General features: G+C 34.7%; 1 protein-coding gene across 1 annotated transcript in view; it reads right to left on the minus strand.

Moving 5' to 3' along the window:
• Positions 1-10,596: 10,596 nt before the first annotated feature.
• Positions 10,597-18,605, minus strand: part of LOC149776238 (uncharacterized) — a 35,139-nt gene continuing 27,130 nt past the window's right edge. The window contains exon 4 of the mRNA XM_089942642.1: positions 10,597-17,686. Coding sequence (XP_089798768.1) covers positions 16,890-17,686 — 797 coding nt within the window. The 3' untranslated portion in view covers positions 10,597-16,889. The remainder of the gene's footprint in view (positions 17,687-18,605) is intronic.

An 18,605-nucleotide genomic window follows, 5' to 3' on the forward strand; every position in this document is an offset into this window, starting at 1 on the left:
TTTAAACTGTCTGAGAATGAAATACAGGTCAAAGGGATAAAATATGCTTTCTCCAGGTATATTTACCCTTGGATGTAAGAAAACAGCAAAAATGATGTAAGTTGAACACAAAATGCATTCCATTTTATTGTTCAGTTTGGTTAAGATATTAATTGGTGTAGTTCGGCATTGTGGCCTACATGATGTTAATGGAATTCTAATGATCCATCTTGCTTTATGCATTATCAAGTACTAATAATATTTGTTAACTGACACTCTAAAGATTACATAACAAATATTCAAACAGATTATTTGAAATTAACTTTGTACAACTGATCTTAACATGGTTACATATCCCATATAAACAAATATCCAAATATTTTAAAATGTTTGGGATCAAAAGTTCACATTCAATACATCATATAGGCTGACATTGTACCTATAGTGAATCTGTAAGGCACATTTCTGGCTGTATGCACTGAAAATATCCAAATATCCCAAAATGTTATTTCATCATGAATATTCCTATGTATGGTAACACATTTCAATTTAGTACTTTGACAGAATGCGGTATTGAAGCATCAGCTGATATCTGATTCTACTGAATCAATGAGTTTAATAATTGGTAACCAACAATCTTAAAAATACACTATAAATGTTCAGACAGATCATTTAAATTATGTTTGCACATTTGATCTTAACAAGTACATTGTATATGTCCCAAATATGCAAATTTCAATCCTTGTTTACAAGTTTTGGGGATCAGAATTTCACATTTAGTTGATGATATAGGATTTATTGGTACCTATAGTTGATCTGTGTGACCACATTTGGTTGTATTCATTTGCAGTATCCAAAATTGTTATTTCCCTCATTAATAAGATTGATTATAGTAATATATTCTAATTTAGTACATTTCATTTGACTTTCCTGTATATTGGTATGTATTGATGTTTGCATCAATGATCAAACCTCACTGCCCCAACATTTCCTTAAACTTTATGATACATAGTCTACCTGATTAGTTATTTAACCTGTAAATGGCTAAATATACTTCTGGAAACCTCATATATTTTTAGGGTGAATTTATCACTTTAATACATGGCCATTGCTTCACACTTCTGAGTGTCACTCTGTCAAGTTTAATATTGGTCCACATGCTTGCAACTTTAATGTTATTTTGAAATCACCATATTTAACACATTTTAACTTCATTTACCTAGATCTTACTGTTATCTAGAATTAAGTGAAACATAGTGTATCTTTTCAGGTCTAGCCTGGTATCTGGAACAAAGTGTTAGAGCTGGATCAGCTTGGAAGCTTTCCAGTAGTCCGGTGGTGATAGCAAGGTTTCACAAGGCCATGTGCAGTGTACTGCCATAAGTGACCAAGATTAGTTCATATCACCAAACTGATAAATAGCACCTCAAAGACATGGCTTAGGTCTTCATGAGAGAGATCAGCACCATTTTTCAGTAAGGCAGAGCCTCCCTAGAAACTATTTTCCTATCCCATTGTCACCTTTTGTAGTTATCCACATTGATAAAGAATGCATTTTGCTATAAAACATGGTAGTGGTCCCATCAGAACTTTAAATCTGAATGTGATATTAGTTAAGGAAACAACTGCCTAAGTACCTGACACAATAAATGTGGAACATAGCACCTGTCATTGTTTCTTTAGTGTTTACGCCTATATGCATCTGGACAGGCATATTGCGGTTTGCTGCCAAAATCACTATGAGCTATGTTACTTCACTACCCATGGGAAAAATGTTATCAGTTGTACAGACCCAAACTACCATTTGTTTTAAATACCATTCATTATTCAACTTTTCTCTCTAAAATTTGTCAAACTGTGTTTTAAAACTTGTATGAAATTTAAGTTGTCAATAAAATTTAGTTTTTAAAATTTTAATGTTTTTTTTTAAATTGCCATTAAAATTTAATTTATCAACATTTGTAACTTTCAAGCCAATTTTCAGACATATTTATCTTGTATTACAGTTAGGTTTTTGCTGCATTAAAAATGTCCTATAATTAAGGAAGATATAGCAAATTTAGTTTTCGTTTCTCAAGAGCACTTGTACCAAAACTTGCACGCTGTGGAAAACCAGCACTACATACTTTCTGACAGATGTCACATGTTTTGTTTGCAAGAAAATTCAAAAAGACTTCATGTATAAAGTTGAAATAGGTATAGCATGCAAATATAAAAGTTTGACTAAAATTGGAGTAAAACATGGGGCCTGTTAGGAATCAGGTCACAATTAATACTTCCAGTTCAGTACCCACGAATGTAGTTCTAGTCTCTGTTGCTTAAATTGGAGAGTTACTTGATCAATGTCTCTCTGGAACGTGTCCAGTTCTCTTCTGTACTGCAAAATCTGAGAGTCAGTAACCTGAAGTTGTTTTTTGCCTGTTCAGAAAGTTTAGTGATTTCGTCATGGACTACATGACCTGCCCTTAAAGTTAGTACAGCATCCAGGTCTTCGCGAATCTGGCGAAAAAGAAATGGTACCTGTATAGCTATGTTTTGTTAATAAATTTGTAATCTTTTATGGTGCAAAGTAATTTAAGAAAAAGAATAAAGCTATAAATCTCTCGAATTATTCATATACATTCACTGAGTGTGTTCTTCAGAATCCTAGAGGCATGAATATTACAGGTATATACACTATAAAGGAGGAATATACGACAAGAAGCATCAAGAGAAAGAAGTAACATAAATATTCCTGTTGAGCCTACCTAGGTTATGGATCTATGTTTAAATAAGACATGCTAGCGGCATTACCACAGACGACGAGGGTGATTGGCACTGTCATACTTATCGGAGAGTCCCACAAATAAAATAAGACTGACCCGATCAATGTCCAAATCAGAGATAACATGCAGGCTAAGTTTTAGAAAACCAAATCGCATCAAATAGGGACGTGATATATTGACTGCTGCCGCATCTTGCTTGGTTATTTTCTATGTATATAAAATGTTGAAGTTATAACAATCTGAATTCGTATAACATATGATATGTAGTAACAGTCTGCTAGGCCCGAATGTCCAACAAGCCAGTACTCCGGTAAATCGCTTGATGCCTGGCACCTGTGAGCAATAGTATTGGCAGGCGATCTATCGGCACGTGTTATGGTTTAACTCATAAACGGAGGTGCGTAAATTAGGAATATGGTCACGATCTCACTGTCACCAACAATCACACATATGCTTATCTTTATGTGGAGTATATACGTTTGTACAAAATATGAGTCTGATATTTGCAGTTCTCAGTTATTAAACTATTTGATATTTGCGCTTTTGTGAAACATGGGCCAAATGATAGACACAGTTTGTCAATTGTATAAATAGTTGTTCAAATTTTAGCAGAGCTAGGGTAAAAGGTACACATCTTTTGCAGGTATTCTGGGTAGTCAAATTTTGTGAAGTCAAACCTTGTTGACAGTAACACTATTTAAGGAATATATTCAGAACTAGAGGATAGTGTTTTATCTCCACTTTAAACGAAACTATCTGGATGCAAATAAAGATATACGATTTTTTTTGTATATCTATCACCCGAATTGTTTCATATGCATTAGAGATTGAAGAGAATGACGTTAAATATTCATAAATATTTTTAAATTTTTTAAGTTTCATCTTTGCATTTGATGATTTTCTTTTTCTAGCGAGAAGCTTCAACGGTTACAATAGTTGTTGATTAGTTAGCTAGTTAAAATGTTGATTTGCGCTAAACGAAAACGTAACTTAAAACATTTAGGTTAGTTGGATTTGGAAACAATAACAAAAGATTCATTGTGTGTCATGTATATTTACTTTATATTGTGCCTTAACTTTATTCCATAATTTTAAGTGGTAAATAGAATGTTTATGTAGAACTAGTTCAAGGCCAGTATAGATTAGAGTTAGACTAGGTTTAGCCATTAAAAATTTTACATTCTATTACGATGTAAGTCAAGTGAAACTGTCTATAAATGGGGATTTAATAACCAAATAATTCATTCCTGTTTTGGATCACTCTGACAGATATACTTCAAGAGGAACTATTTATTTGAAATATTCAATGGGATTACTAAAATGATCATTGAAATAATACAAATTACTTAGGACTATTGTGAACTCATTCAAAAACATCATGAGCTGCAATCTTCTGTTATGTACATTCAAGACTATCGTAAGTAATAAAGAACATTCTGTTTTCGGACTTCTGATAGAACACTGGGGATTATTTGGGATTTATTTCACAACACTGTAATTTCCATGAATTTCCACTTTGTATTATAGAAAGTAAATTGCTTGTTGACTTTTCTTAATTTGTTTGTTTCATTCTTTCTCTTACATGTTTTAAGTTCTAGTGTATTTGGAGTAACAGAAATTGGTAGCAGTTCAGGATCCAAATTTCTTTTAAAAATTCAGAGATTTTGAAAATTGTCTCCAAAATTTAAGTTGGCTTTGAATCAGAATTTTTGTTGCCCCTGGTATAGATTTGAATCTGACACATTTAAGTAGCTTTTAGTAAAACCAGCAAGCATTGAAAATGTCATCTGATGTCGAGAACTTTATTCTAAATTCTACCCAGAATAGGTTAGAGTCAATGAAAAAGGGCAGGTTGGTTTAAGCGAGCGATACATTATCTGTCTGAAGTAAAAGCATCTTTAACAAAGCAAGAGATAAAGAATATTTTGACTCAGTATATGGCGGGAACGAACATTTTGGATAATAGTGATTTTGATAGAAAATAAAAGGAATTACAGTTGCAAATCAGAAAGAAATAATGGAAGAAATAATGGGAATGCCAATTCAGAGAGAGGAAAGTTGAGGGAAATACAAATGCGAAAAATCAGAGCCAGGGAAAAAAAAGAATACAAATTCAGAGAAAGAGGAAGGGGAGAGAGAGAGGAAATGGAAACACAACTGTATTTGCAGGGAGAAGAAAGCAAACTACAAGACAGCTTAAAAGAAGGCAGAAAGCGTCCCACACCATATCTTACACACTCTTACACACAAGTTCAGGTCTTGATGGTAACGGACATATTAGGTTAGTGCCCAGTTTAAAAAAATAAGACGTAGATAAAAACTTTCTCCACTTTGAGAAAATTACTGACAACTTGAGAGAGAGAGAGAGAGAGAGAGAGAGAGAGAGAGAGAGAGAGCGTGCATTGGTATTTATAATTACAAAATGTACTTATTGGCAAAGCTCGTGAAGTATACACTTCACTGTCGGTAAAACAAAGTGCTGATAATGATGTAGTTAGGGTATGTATCTTGAAGGATTATTTGTGGGTACATGAGGCATATCGACAAAGGTTTAGAACTGTAGAAATGAAACTGGACAAATCCATGTCGAATTTGCAAGGGAAAAAGAACAACAATTTGATTGTTGGTGCTCATCCAAAAAGGTTGATAAAGATTACGATATGCACTTATTAGTTGAAAATGTCAAGAATTGTATGCATAGTGATGTCAAGACTATCGCGATGAGCAAAAGTGGAAACTTTCGAAACTGCCTATTCTTGAGAAGTCGTTGTCTACTTTTAATTATTATTGATGGATATTTTAATTTCATGTCGAATGAAACTTTGTTTCATTGCGTTCAGATAACTGTCAATGATCCATGCCATAAATCTTGCTATTGTATGTATGTATGCATGTATGTATGTATGTATGTATGTATGTATGTATGTATGTATGTATGTATGCATCTATAAGTATGTTAACGGCAGGGCAGCACAAGAATGTAAACTTATAAAACTATCAAAGTGAAGAAACCAAAGCCAAAGAAAAAGTATTTAGAAGTCGTCAAATTTTAAGGATCAATGGAAAATGATATCTGGAAACGAGTAGAAAGTATAGCTGGTTATAACTAAATGAGACTCAATTTCACGCCCAAATGAACCACTTCCTCACAACTTCTCTCATAAGACTCCTCGCCATCAAGTGGCTAGACAGGATCCCGGACATTGAGGTCCTTGCCCAAGCAAGCTTACCATCAGTCAACGCCACCCTGATACAATCATTGATGCGATGCGCAGGCCACGTAGCCTGCATGCCAGATCACCGGCTTCCAATAAACCTTCTTTTATAGTGAGCTTAAACAAGGAAAACGCAACAGACGGAGGCCCAGGAAAACGATACAAAGGACACCTTGAAGACTTAATTGAAAACTTTGGCATTAACTATGATATGTGGGTGCAGAATATCCAGGACAGGGGCGTGTGTCGCTCTTCCACCGGTAAAGGAGTTGCAGCTTGCGAGGTCATCGAGACAGTTTCATCAGAACAAACTGTCATCTAATATGTTAAATCCCGCACTGATGTAGTCTTTAGGCCTAAACACCAAACAGAAACCACACATTATTCCACCTTTTGACACACGAAGTCTTCCCCACATAGAAACAATACATTCAATGTTTGAAACACTGAAAAGTTATTCGTTCCATATTCAACACCGTGGTTATCAACACCCCGTAAAAGCATATTTGATCTTTGCCAACTTAAAAAGTCATCGGCCGATCCTCTCCGTTTCAAAGTAACTTGAATGATGTCAACGTCAACGATAGTTTTCATACGACGCTATATACAGAAGGTTCGAACAAAATTGAAGCTGTCATTGCAACACCCCATGCCATCATCTCATGTCAATATTTCTGATAAAGCCTTACCTTTTACAGTAGAAACTGCGACCATACTAATAAATTTGAGCTACAGTGAAACTTTTCAAAAACAAATTGAATCATTACGGATCTCTGCAGCACCAACAGTCTTGAAAACTGTTACATCTGACAATCTATCAATATCCCAGTTTTTAAAGAATAATAGTGTACAAACATATTCTGGCAAAACAGTTATGTACTAATGGCTGCATGGTTTTATTAACATCAAGGGCAATGAAAGAGCAGATAACTTATCCAATGCTGCCTTTCAGTCACCTGTTTCTGAATGAAACATTCTATACACAGACGTCAAATATTGTATAAATCAGAAGGTTCGTGATAGCTGGACAATATGTGGCATGAAAACTGTGAAATGGTATTTTTTTTTTAAATCCAATATGCAGGTGTCTTCCATGATATATAGTAATCGCATAGATGAGGCGGTATAGCACCAAACTCTGATCGGACACACACTTGTCTCATGCTGGCTTCCTGAATGGTGAACCTCTACCAGAGTACATACTATTGCAGTTTTCACTGACAGTGAAACACATTCTTGTCCGGTGTATCGATTTCCATCTTGTGGCAGAGAAGTAATTTCATATGATTTTAATGGCAAACAATATCATGCGTATCACCCAAGAAAATTGTAGAACTTTTGAGGGAATAGGGTTTGTGAAAAAAATGACCATATGTTTTAAGGATTTTACATGTAATACCTTTTTGTTGGCATATTTACTTTTTATATTGTATGTTGATATATTGCTCGTTTCTTTTCATTTCGTTTGAAGGGTTTATGTTTCTGCAATTAATGTCTGAATTACGAGAACCTCATTTGGCACCACATAGCAACTAAAGTGCCTAAGTAACACAAAAGGCAACAATGTACACCCGTACATGCATATCCCATTTCCTCCGCATGATATAGCCAAAGATAGATGATCACGTAGATTCTACAACAGTTTTAACAGCCAAACGTCTGAATGATGATTCTAATTTACATAGTTTGTGTGCTTGTATTCTGTATGCTCACATGAAGTCAAATGCTCTCATTTGTGATTGTTAAAACTAGAATTCTAATTCATTATTCATAATACTCTAATAAAATAAATCAAAATATCAACAGAAAGGAGTCGATGTTGTAGGGTAAATGTTAGGTATCATATTGAGAGGGCATTTTTCCTATTATGGACAACCACTTATGCCTTACTCATAATTAGGATCCCTCTAATTCATGCTTCATCAGATCTAAATGCCATGTTTTTACTCGGAGAAGAAAGAAAACATACATGTGGGATCAAATTCAAAACTCTGGTTAGGAACAAGCATTTGACAGAATATCTTGATATCAATAGACTTCTAAAGATCAATATCAAACGCCGTTCATATTCTCAAAACACCTGAGCAAGAATCACAAGCGAAATCTCTAAATTTTAACGGTTTGTTTCTTGAATTAGAATAAATATAGAATCATGGCCATTTTGAATTATTCTTTTGTAATCCTACGCTGCTGAAATCTCTGAAGTCTGAAGAAGTTCAATTCCAAGCGCTTCCTAATTGAATTTGAAGCTCTGAACCTAAGTTTGTGACCAACATGTTTGTACATGGATCCTGGCAAGATAAAAATAAAAATATTGAACTTTAGATTTTGTTTCAGCCAATCACAAAGAACATTACTTCTGAATCTCTTTTTCTAACTAACCGATAATGGGAATTCTATCTCGGCCTCAAAGTCTAAGTTTTATAAAGTCTAGGCCTAGGCTACGTTCAAAAAGGCTAGCGTTGTATTTTGTTAGGTACTTAAGGCTAACAATCCAAGCGTTCGGTCGGCCTGTGATTTCAACGTATTACAACGCTAACTGAGAAATGAACTTATATTTTATCCTATTGTATAGTGCAACGGGTATCGGGAGGCTGATTCACTCCACACTAATGCACCTCAAGTCAAGAAAAATTGACCAAACATAAAACAAAATAGAGAATAAATGTAAAGTATGTAGCGATACCTTGACAATAGACCGACAGTAAAACCATTTTTTCAATACTTGGTATTGCACACATGGAAAGGAATTAGGTAATTAAATCAGTTATTTGCTGCTTACTTGAACACATTAATGCATTAAATATAGTTATTTCCTTTTCCGTCTTTGTTTGCTGTCACACTGATAATTTGTAACATATAGGTTGTTTGGTTAAGTCGTGCCACCATAAGTTGTGTAATGCTTAGTCTGTCTTTGCAAGAAATGTGAACCAAGAAATTTTCTTGACTGTTTTCTGCTAAATAATCAAATGTATTTATTAAAGACTATGCAGAGGGTTGTGATCAGGCATACAAATTAGTCATATTTATTCAATGAAGACGATATATGATTAGGAATCGAAAATCGTCGGATTTTTTCACTGAAGATCATACAGAAACTTATGACAGACGTTCATTTAGGATACTGATCCGGTCCACTGTGAAGGATATACAATACGTTTAGCTTTGAAGCCACCAGTCTAAAATCCACGGTAATTGGAATTGGACTTAAATCTAGTTTATGACGCTATCCCAAAGTGTGCATGCCACTATTTAGGTAGATAATATCCAATACTTTTGTATTTTAGAAATAGCTTAAGGTCCTCACAACCTTCAATATTCCAGTTTAGATGCATACAAGTGATAGACCATCTCCAGAACAATCAGTGAGAGATTATAAACGTACTGCCTTATGATTCAGCGTTGCTATAAAACAGAACAAGCACTTTTATTAAATAGGTGCAGACTGTGTCATCTCGTCAAGCTGTAGCTAGTCTAATTGGACCAATGAGATATTCAAGATATCATTATACTAACTGGACCAATGCCATGTTGAATATATCATGAGACTAATTGAACAAATTAGACTAATTGAACCAATGGAATGTTCACAATATCACTAGACTAACTGAACCATTGAGATGTTCAAGATGTCACTAAACTAAATGAACCAATGAGATGTTCAAAATAGCACTAGATTAACTGAACCAATGAGATGTTCAAGATAGCATTAGGCATACTGAACCAATTAGACTAATTGAACCAATGAGATGTTCAAGATAGATTTAGGCATACTGAACCAATTAGACTAATTGAACCAATGAGATGTTCAAGATAACACTAGACCAGAGGTGGACAAACTTTCCAGTGCAAGTGCCGCATACACAAATTTACACCTTGTCGCGGGCCGCATAGTTCATTAAGTAAAATAATTAATATTTGAAATAGCAAAAACAAAAGGTTTTTCTAAATAACATCATAATTAATTTTCAGTTGTTAATGTGTTGTTAATATTTGAAAACTTAAACTTAAACTTCAAAAGAAGCACATTTATTTGATAAACAGAGTCAGTGCGAATGATGACTTGTTCCTGGGCCGCATGAAAACCCTTGGCGGGTCGCATGAAAGCCCTTGGCGGGCCGCATGCGGCCCGTGGGCCGTAGTTTGCCCACCCCTGCACTAGACTAATTGAGCCATAAGATGTTATTGCATTCTCTCAAGGTCCATAAGAGAATTATTCGTATTTGTTCCCTGATTGTACCTAAAGATATGTTATGCAGTGAAAAGATTTGATTGCTTTTCTCAGAAAAAGCATTAAAGCCTTGACATAAACCAAATGATGTTCAGTCTGTTGACTTTTCCGTATTATAGTGAAAAACAACTGTGAAATCTAGACGGTTTCGTAAACGCCGTTTGAACCACTAATTCTAGTCATTTGATTCAAATAACATCTTTCCCAGGATATGCAACATAATACCATGCTGACTTTGTTGATGTGTTATGTTAAAGTTAGTGACTATTACTGCATGATGAGATTCAGTCAGTGGAAATAATATATATATATAGGTAAATGAGAAAAGAATATAGTTGACAAAAAAAAGCTACTTCAAATTGTTAGGAGACAGGTATCTTTATTACATAATTACTATTCTCAGAAACACTAATCTGAAGCTCAGATGCAATATCGGAAAATTTGAAAATATTTGTCACGAAGTGTTACTACTCTATAGTCTTAAACTCTTAAACTAAGTAATATAAAATGTTAAAATTCAACATATAATGTATTTTCCTGGAAAACAAAGTGAACATGTAATAAATAATTATAGTACTGTGAATTAAATCCTAAATAATCTTAAAAGTTATATCACAAGGCCCAAAGTAAAAAGTGTTCCTAGTAAGTTGAATGTCTTGATGTACAATTAGCTTGAACAAGCTTATATGGCAACGGTCTTAATGTATCACAATGATTTTATCCAGAATTTCCTTTGATGAAATTGACTGTGATCCCAAAATAGTGATTGAGATTAAAATATGAGCACTTGGTAGTTCCAATTCATAATTTTAAATAAATGATTCCTCTCAAATTATATATGTTCACCGTTTGACCTCAGTGGCCCTCCTCTAAAAATAAATGAGCGTGAATATGTTATAGGAAAAAAGTTAAACGTATGCCTTGGAAATTCTTCAAAATCCAGGAGCTTCTGAGGACTTCAATCCTCCCCTGGTTCCCACCATGTGTTCCTTCTCAAAGACCCATGCGTACTTATTTGTATTCCCTTTTACAACAACCATATCTCTAGATTAGCCCATATCATGTCATTGAAAAGTATCCGACAACTATGATCAGCGATGCCAGATTATACTTGCAAAGCAGCGAAGCTTGCAAAATCTTTGTGTAATGTACACGTGCAATTTGGAAACAGTAAGATTTATTTAAAATCTAATTTGTTGCAATCAACTCCTGGCATGCAATGGTCAACACTATACATTATATTGACATTTGTAAGAATCTCCATTGTAATATTTCAAATATCTTTTTAATTTTGTAAAAATGGAGACCAGTGCCAGCCTCGAAAATATAGACAATACCTGGGTGAACTTAAGTTTGGTAACATCGAATTCCATTTACAAATTACTGACATCATTAAATTTGATGGAATTGATCCTTGCATGGACGTTAATAAATTTGTTCGTAATTACTTCTTGCAGCATATTTGGCAATTGATATACACATGGAGGCAGTTTAATATTGATTTCTCATTGCGCAGAATCAAAAAAAAAACTTTGGTGGTAGTTCTGCATCCATTTTTAGGAAATGAAATTCTTCTCGTACGACTGTTCCGCTTGGTGGACTTTGTCCGCCAAATGGTAACGTGTAGGTTACCACAGAGTATCAAACCGGTCATAACTTGTAAACGCAGCGACGGATCATACCGGATCAGTTGTACAACGCTGTCTTCTTTCTAACTCCCGAGGTGCATACAGATCCCAAACGAAAATGTTTCCGGATAGATCTAACGGTTATTGTTGTGAAAGCTATGTATCGGCGACAGATGATTGTGGAAACGCTTCAGAAGGTTTTAATCGAGTTGTACAAGTGATTTCCTTAGTCAATACTTGCGTGACTGATGGAAGTTGTGTTGCCCACTCGCGTGATCGGGTTCGAGGCCTTATACAAAATTCATGTGCATGCTGTTGCCCGCAAAACCGTTTTGTAATTGTAGGGTTAAAATCGTTTCACAATATCTTGGTCCCGATGCCTGTTAACACGTACAGCACAATCCTGCACTACGCAAAATTGATGAAATCTGGTGTACTGTTTCCGACGATGTTCGCGGAGGTCACGCAGGACCCAAATAGTCTCCTCACCATTGATTAGATCGATGGATTGCTCAAGCATCGCGCTGGTTTCAACAAATCTACCTGATGTATATACTGACCATCGTCGTTAATGTCATTGCCGAGTATGCTGATGGATGCGTCAAAGCTCACAGGATCAACGGAAATTTTTTTGCAGTTACAAAGATCTCCGCGAATGCTTCCGATATGTGCATTTTGAACAGACGCATGCGCCGTTATTAAAACCAACAAGCGAAACCGTAAAACAAGTGAAGAAGATCGCGGAAACCGCGACCCCAATTATTTGAACAGAACGAGACCCTACTCCAATTGTCAAGACAACCCAAGCTATTGAACTTTCGCAGATCACGCGCCCAGAGTTGGCTGAGGTCCAAGAAGAAGCTGTGTCACCCAAGCGCAAATCAAAGCTATCACATGCTAGATTATTTGAAAAACGTTGCCACCAAGAAATCGAAAATGATGTTGTAGCTTTGCGGCTATTTCTCCCAAAATGACTGGAACAACTACATAAAGCTAGGTTAGGAGACTTGTTTCAACATGCTAGCTTCTGAAAATTGGGTTAAGTGGATGTATCAGGAGAAGCTTAGTAAGAACATGGTGACAGGTGTGGACATGAAAGAGTCTGAAGGTGAAGTCAAAACAATACAAAGAACATCAACATGGGAGGCAACAAACAGGTGAAAGACAGGATCCAAAAATATTTTTTTTGTGAAACAGGAACCTGAAAAAGAATATGCAGGTGAAAATATCAGTGATTGCCCTACCGGAGGCCATGAACTCGTGTACAGGATGAACATTCTCGTGGGTCAGTTCGCATAGGCAACAACGCACCAGGAATCGATAACGAGGCTGCTTTGATTTATCAGCGGTTACTCACGACCAGCGTTATGTATTCCGAACGTGTCACTTTTGTTATTTTAACCCCGGGCGTCACAGCCATGATTCTAATCTCTTCAATAAAACCAGAGATCGCATCAGAGTCATTGCGAGTTTATCAGGGTTTTGGAATAACATTCAATCGCTACCGTTTTGGGGGCTTTCCCGGAAATAACCAGTTCGCATTTTCGTCAGACTTCTTGATCAACCACGATTAAAATATCAGTATTCGTGTACAGGACACTAAACTCAACTCTGCCATTTCAATCGAGTCTCTAGCGTCTGCTCTTGATATTGCAGTCATCAATGATCTTGGCTATGTTGAACAAGAATTGTTTAGAGCCCCAAAGAATATCGCGCACTGCACCAATCAGTAAGCACATTGCAATGTAAGTCTTTAGTAGTATCAAAACCTTTCCTTTCTTGCGGCTCTGTTGAAGCATATGGGATTGCAGGCCGTTCCATCGATTTGAGATCGAATACGACGATAAGTCACTCGAGCACCACCAAAAGTGGTTATATTTCAATAAACAGCAACAACACCAGGCGACGTCATTAAATTATGACGATGGTCGAGAACGGATAGCAGATTTAACAACTGCAAATATAGTAATGTGGCGCGGGTTACTGTTCTCTCGCAAAATATATTAGATGAAACTATAAATATACCCAATTCAAATATGTGCCAGATTATGTGTTCGACATGTACGCGCATGTGCTGGGAGATAGAAGCAAGCAAGATTTTCAGTATTATTAGCACAAAACTAAGGTGCCAAGGTGAGAGACAAGAAACGTTCAAGATAACATTTAGCTCAGGACAACTGCTTTTCTTCCGTCCAAGGGAAACTTGTACGCATCGACCACACCACCGCATATAGCCATGACCCAAATGCCGGATTTGTCAACAACAGAATCATGAAGTTGTTCAACAGAGCACTTTATCTCATCGATGGAACCTATTAGATGGAACCTAAATATAGCTAGTTTTGAGAAACAACAACAATTCTCTGACTGGACAATACAGCGATGAATACGAAAGATTCGCTGGTCCGTCTATGATGTTCGCCAAAGACACAAACGCATATGCAGGTCATTCAACATATTCATTCAAACAGGCAAGGGAGCACGCAGATGTCTGTGTTGCTCTAAATATTAAACAAGATTTAACTTAACCGTAATTTTAACCACCTCTTTTTAACGCGACGAAACCAGCTTAACGATAACGGTAAGTTATACTGCACGATTCAATTCTTATTCATATGCGGGTTTTGCAAACTTTGAAAGGTTATTTTCGGGGCCAAACACACATTCACGTTAACTCGTAAAAGCCGCGCAAATAATGATGAAACTTGGCATGGAGATGGTGTCACCGACGGTAAAGTTCAGTTAACCAAACTTACGCTTTGGGGGCCTTTATTGAGTTACTCAGTAGCCACTGACAAACGTTTGAAAACATTTTTTGGGTATAGCAGAACATCTACCTTTTCATTTTTCACAATGACCACAGATTCGACATCAAACTCTGATACATTTTCAAGTGCTTCTATCCTGTATAAATGTGTTATTTGATATATTTTCAAGTGCTTCTTTCCTGTATAAATGTGTTATTTGATAGACTCTTTAGACCCATACTCACACCATGAACGTACATAAAGAATTTATATTAAAAGAGCTTGGACCAAGCATATCCTTTGTCTAATCTATACTTGAAAAAGCCAATAATCGCAAATGCAGAACAGAACATCTATATTAGAAAAAGAAAATAATTATGAAGAAATATCAGATAATATAGAAAGTTGTCATCGATTCATAATGATTACAGAAAAGATAGAAAGTTGTCATAGATTCATATTGATTACAGATAATATAGAAAGCTGTTATGGAATCATATTAATTACAAATAATATTGAAAGTTGTCATGGCTTCATATTTGATACAGATACTACAGAAAGTTGTCAAGGATTACCGATAATATAGAATGTTGCCATGGAATCATATTGATTACCGATAATATAGAAAATTGTCCTGCTATCATATTGATTACCGATAATATAGAAAGTTGCCATGGAATCATATTAATTGCAGATAATAGAGAAAGTTGTCATGGATTCATATTGATTACAGAAAATAGAGAAAGTTGTCATGGAATCAAATTGATGACTGATAATAGAGAAAGTTGTCATGGAATCATATTAATGACTGATAATATAAAAAGTTGTGGAATTATATTAATGACAGATAATATCGAAAGTTTTCATCGAATCATAATGAATACAGATAATATAGAAAGTTGTCATGGAATCATATTGATTACAGATAATAGAGAAAGTTGTCACGGAATCATATTTATTACATATAATATAGAAGTTGACACTGAATCATAATGATTGCTGATAATAAAGTTTTCATGGAATCATAATAATTACAGATAATATAGAAAGTTGTCATGGAATCATATTAAAGACTGATAATATAGAAAGTTGTGGAATCATATTAATGACATAATTTAGAAAGTTGTTATGGCATCATAAGGAATACAGATAATATAGAAAGTTGTCATGGAATCATATTGATTATAGATATTAGAGAAAGTTGTCATGGACTCATATTAATTACAGATAATGTAGAAAGTTGTTTTGGAATCATAATGATTACAGTTAATAGAGAAAGTTGTCATGGACTCATAATAGTTACAGATAATATAAAAAGTTGTCATGGAATCATATTAATGACTGATAATATAGAAATTTGTGGAATCATATTAATGACATAATTTAGAAAGTTGTCATGGAATCATAAGTAATACAGATAATATAGAAAGTTGTCATGGAATCATATTGATTACAGATAATAGAGAAAATTATGGAATCATATTAATAACAGATACTACATATTGTTGTCATGGGATCATATTGATTACAGATAAAAGAGAAAGATGTCATGGAATCATATTAATTACAGATACTATAAAAAGTTGTCATGGAATCATATTAATGACCGATAACATAGAAAGTTGTGGAATCATATTAATGAGAGATAATTTAGAAAGTTGTCATGGAACCATATTGATTACAGATGATTGAGAAAGTTTTCATGGAAACATATTGATAACAGATACCGCATAAAGTTGTCATGGAATCATATTAATTACAGATAACAGAGAACGTTGTCATGGAATCATATTGATTACAGATAATATAGAAAGTTGTCATGCATTCATATTGATTACAGATAATAGAGAAAGTTGTCATGGAGTCAAATTGATGACAGAAGATATAGAATGTTGTCATGGAATCATATTGATGACAGTTAATATAGAAAGTTGTCATGGAATCATATTGATAACAGATAATATAGAAAGTTGTGATGGAATCATATTGATGACAGAAGATATAGAAAGTTGTCATGGAATCATATTGATAACAGATAATATAGAAAGTTGTGATGGAATCATATTGATGACAGAAGATATAGAAAGTTGTCATGGAATCATATTGATGACAGAAGATATAGAAAGTTGTCATGGAATCATGTTGATTACATATAATATAGAAAGTTGTCATATCATTTTATTGATTACATATAATATAGGGAGTTGTCATGGAATCATACTGATTACAGACAATATAGAAAGTTGTCATGGAATCATATTGATTACAGATAATATCGAAAGTTGTCATGATATCATATTGATTACAGGTAATATAGAAAGTTGTCATGGAATCATATTGACTAGAGAAATAGTATTGATAGTAGTTATATTCAGAGGAGTAGAATTAGTATGAAGAGAAGTAGTAGAAGTGCCGGTAGTAGTAGTATTCACAGCAGAAATAATATTAGTAGTAGTCGTAGTCGGACTGGCAGTAATATTGGTAGCACTAGTAGTCGGAATGGTAATATTATTGGTAGTACTAGTAGTCGGAATGGTAATATTATTGGTAGTACTAGTAGTCGGAATGGTAATAGTATTGGTAGTACTAGTAGTCGGAATGGTAATAGTATTGGTAGTACTAGTAGTCGGAATGGTAATAGTATTGGTAGTACTATTAGTTGGAATAGTAGTAGTATTAGTCCAAGTTGCAGCAGTGGTACTGGCAGTAGTTGTCAGAGCTTCAGTAGTAGTAGCCTGAGGGATAGTAGTAGTATTGGTAGTAACATTTGTAGGAGTGGTAGCAGTAGTAATGGCAATAAGAGTAGTCGGAGTAGCAATGGTAGTATTAGTTATAGTAGTAGTGGTTGTGGCATTGGTAGTAGTAGTCTCATTAGTAGTGGTGGTAGTCGGAGAAGTAGTAGTGGTAGTGGTGAAGGTGATGACATCAAAAACGTTTCTCTCCAGTGGTGGGGGTTTGCATCTGCTGTCACATGACTCCTTGCTCAGAAAGTTGTTCCTGCTTCCGTAGCATCCACCATATGCAAAGCGATTGCACTCGAAGGTCAGTGGATCAAAATAGTAACGAAAGATAAACTTTCGGCAAAACCCGTGACTCCTTAGCCTCATACAACGTTCCAAAACTGCAAATAATAATAATAATAATAATAATAATAATAATAATGCCTGGCAAGAATATTTTCAATAATATTTATTACTCGAACAAGAAAGGTACCTGACACAGTGGAATTAAATATATATCAGACAATCCGAAAAATACCATAATTGATAGATAGTGTATTATCAAGCGCATTTCGGAGATGAGAACTGAGTACACATGATACATGTAGCATGGTTATCAGATTCTATATGTACAACTTTAAACAGAAACTCAAAACTGTAATTTGTCAAGAGCTGGAGAGAGACAATAGACAAATATACGCAGTCTTTGTAATACATTACTGGAAATTATAATCCATCTGTTGTTGTAAACACCTCATGAACAAATGTAACTATTGAATGTATCATTTTTGTTACAGTTAACAATTCAGTGTACTTGTACATGGATGATTTATTCCAGAAGTACTTTTGAATAAGCTTATACGCAAGTTAGAATATAAAGGTCATACTAAAAGAAAATGATATTCATCTTCAATATAATGGTTGTCACACAACATACAACATATTTCACATCTATTGATGGTATTGCTTCCATATCTCCTAGTCTCAATTCTCAGATTATAGGGGGGACACGAAGTTTTGTCAAAACTGATTGATGTTTATGGTTACACAAGAATTTGAAATTTAATATCAGGCCGAACTTGTTTTAATGTGTTTAAATAAAGACAGTTAGTTCAAACTGTATAACTTATTATTCCAATCTGATAGAAAAACATTTATAAGTCATTACTTAAAAAGTAGAATAAACTTGCAGCAGTTTACAGAAAATGGAAAAATCAAAACTTCACCAAAATCAAATCTGCTTAAAATATCTTTTGGAGAGTAACCAATCTGACAATATTTTATGATTCATTTTCAACATACAACTGCATATATGTAGTG

The sequence above is a fragment of the Sinohyriopsis cumingii genome, chromosome 18, assembly GCF_028554795.1.
Source record: "Sinohyriopsis cumingii isolate HCF-2022 chromosome 18, ASM2855479v2, whole genome shotgun sequence".
NCBI lineage: Eukaryota > Metazoa > Mollusca > Bivalvia > Unionida > Unionidae > Sinohyriopsis > Sinohyriopsis cumingii.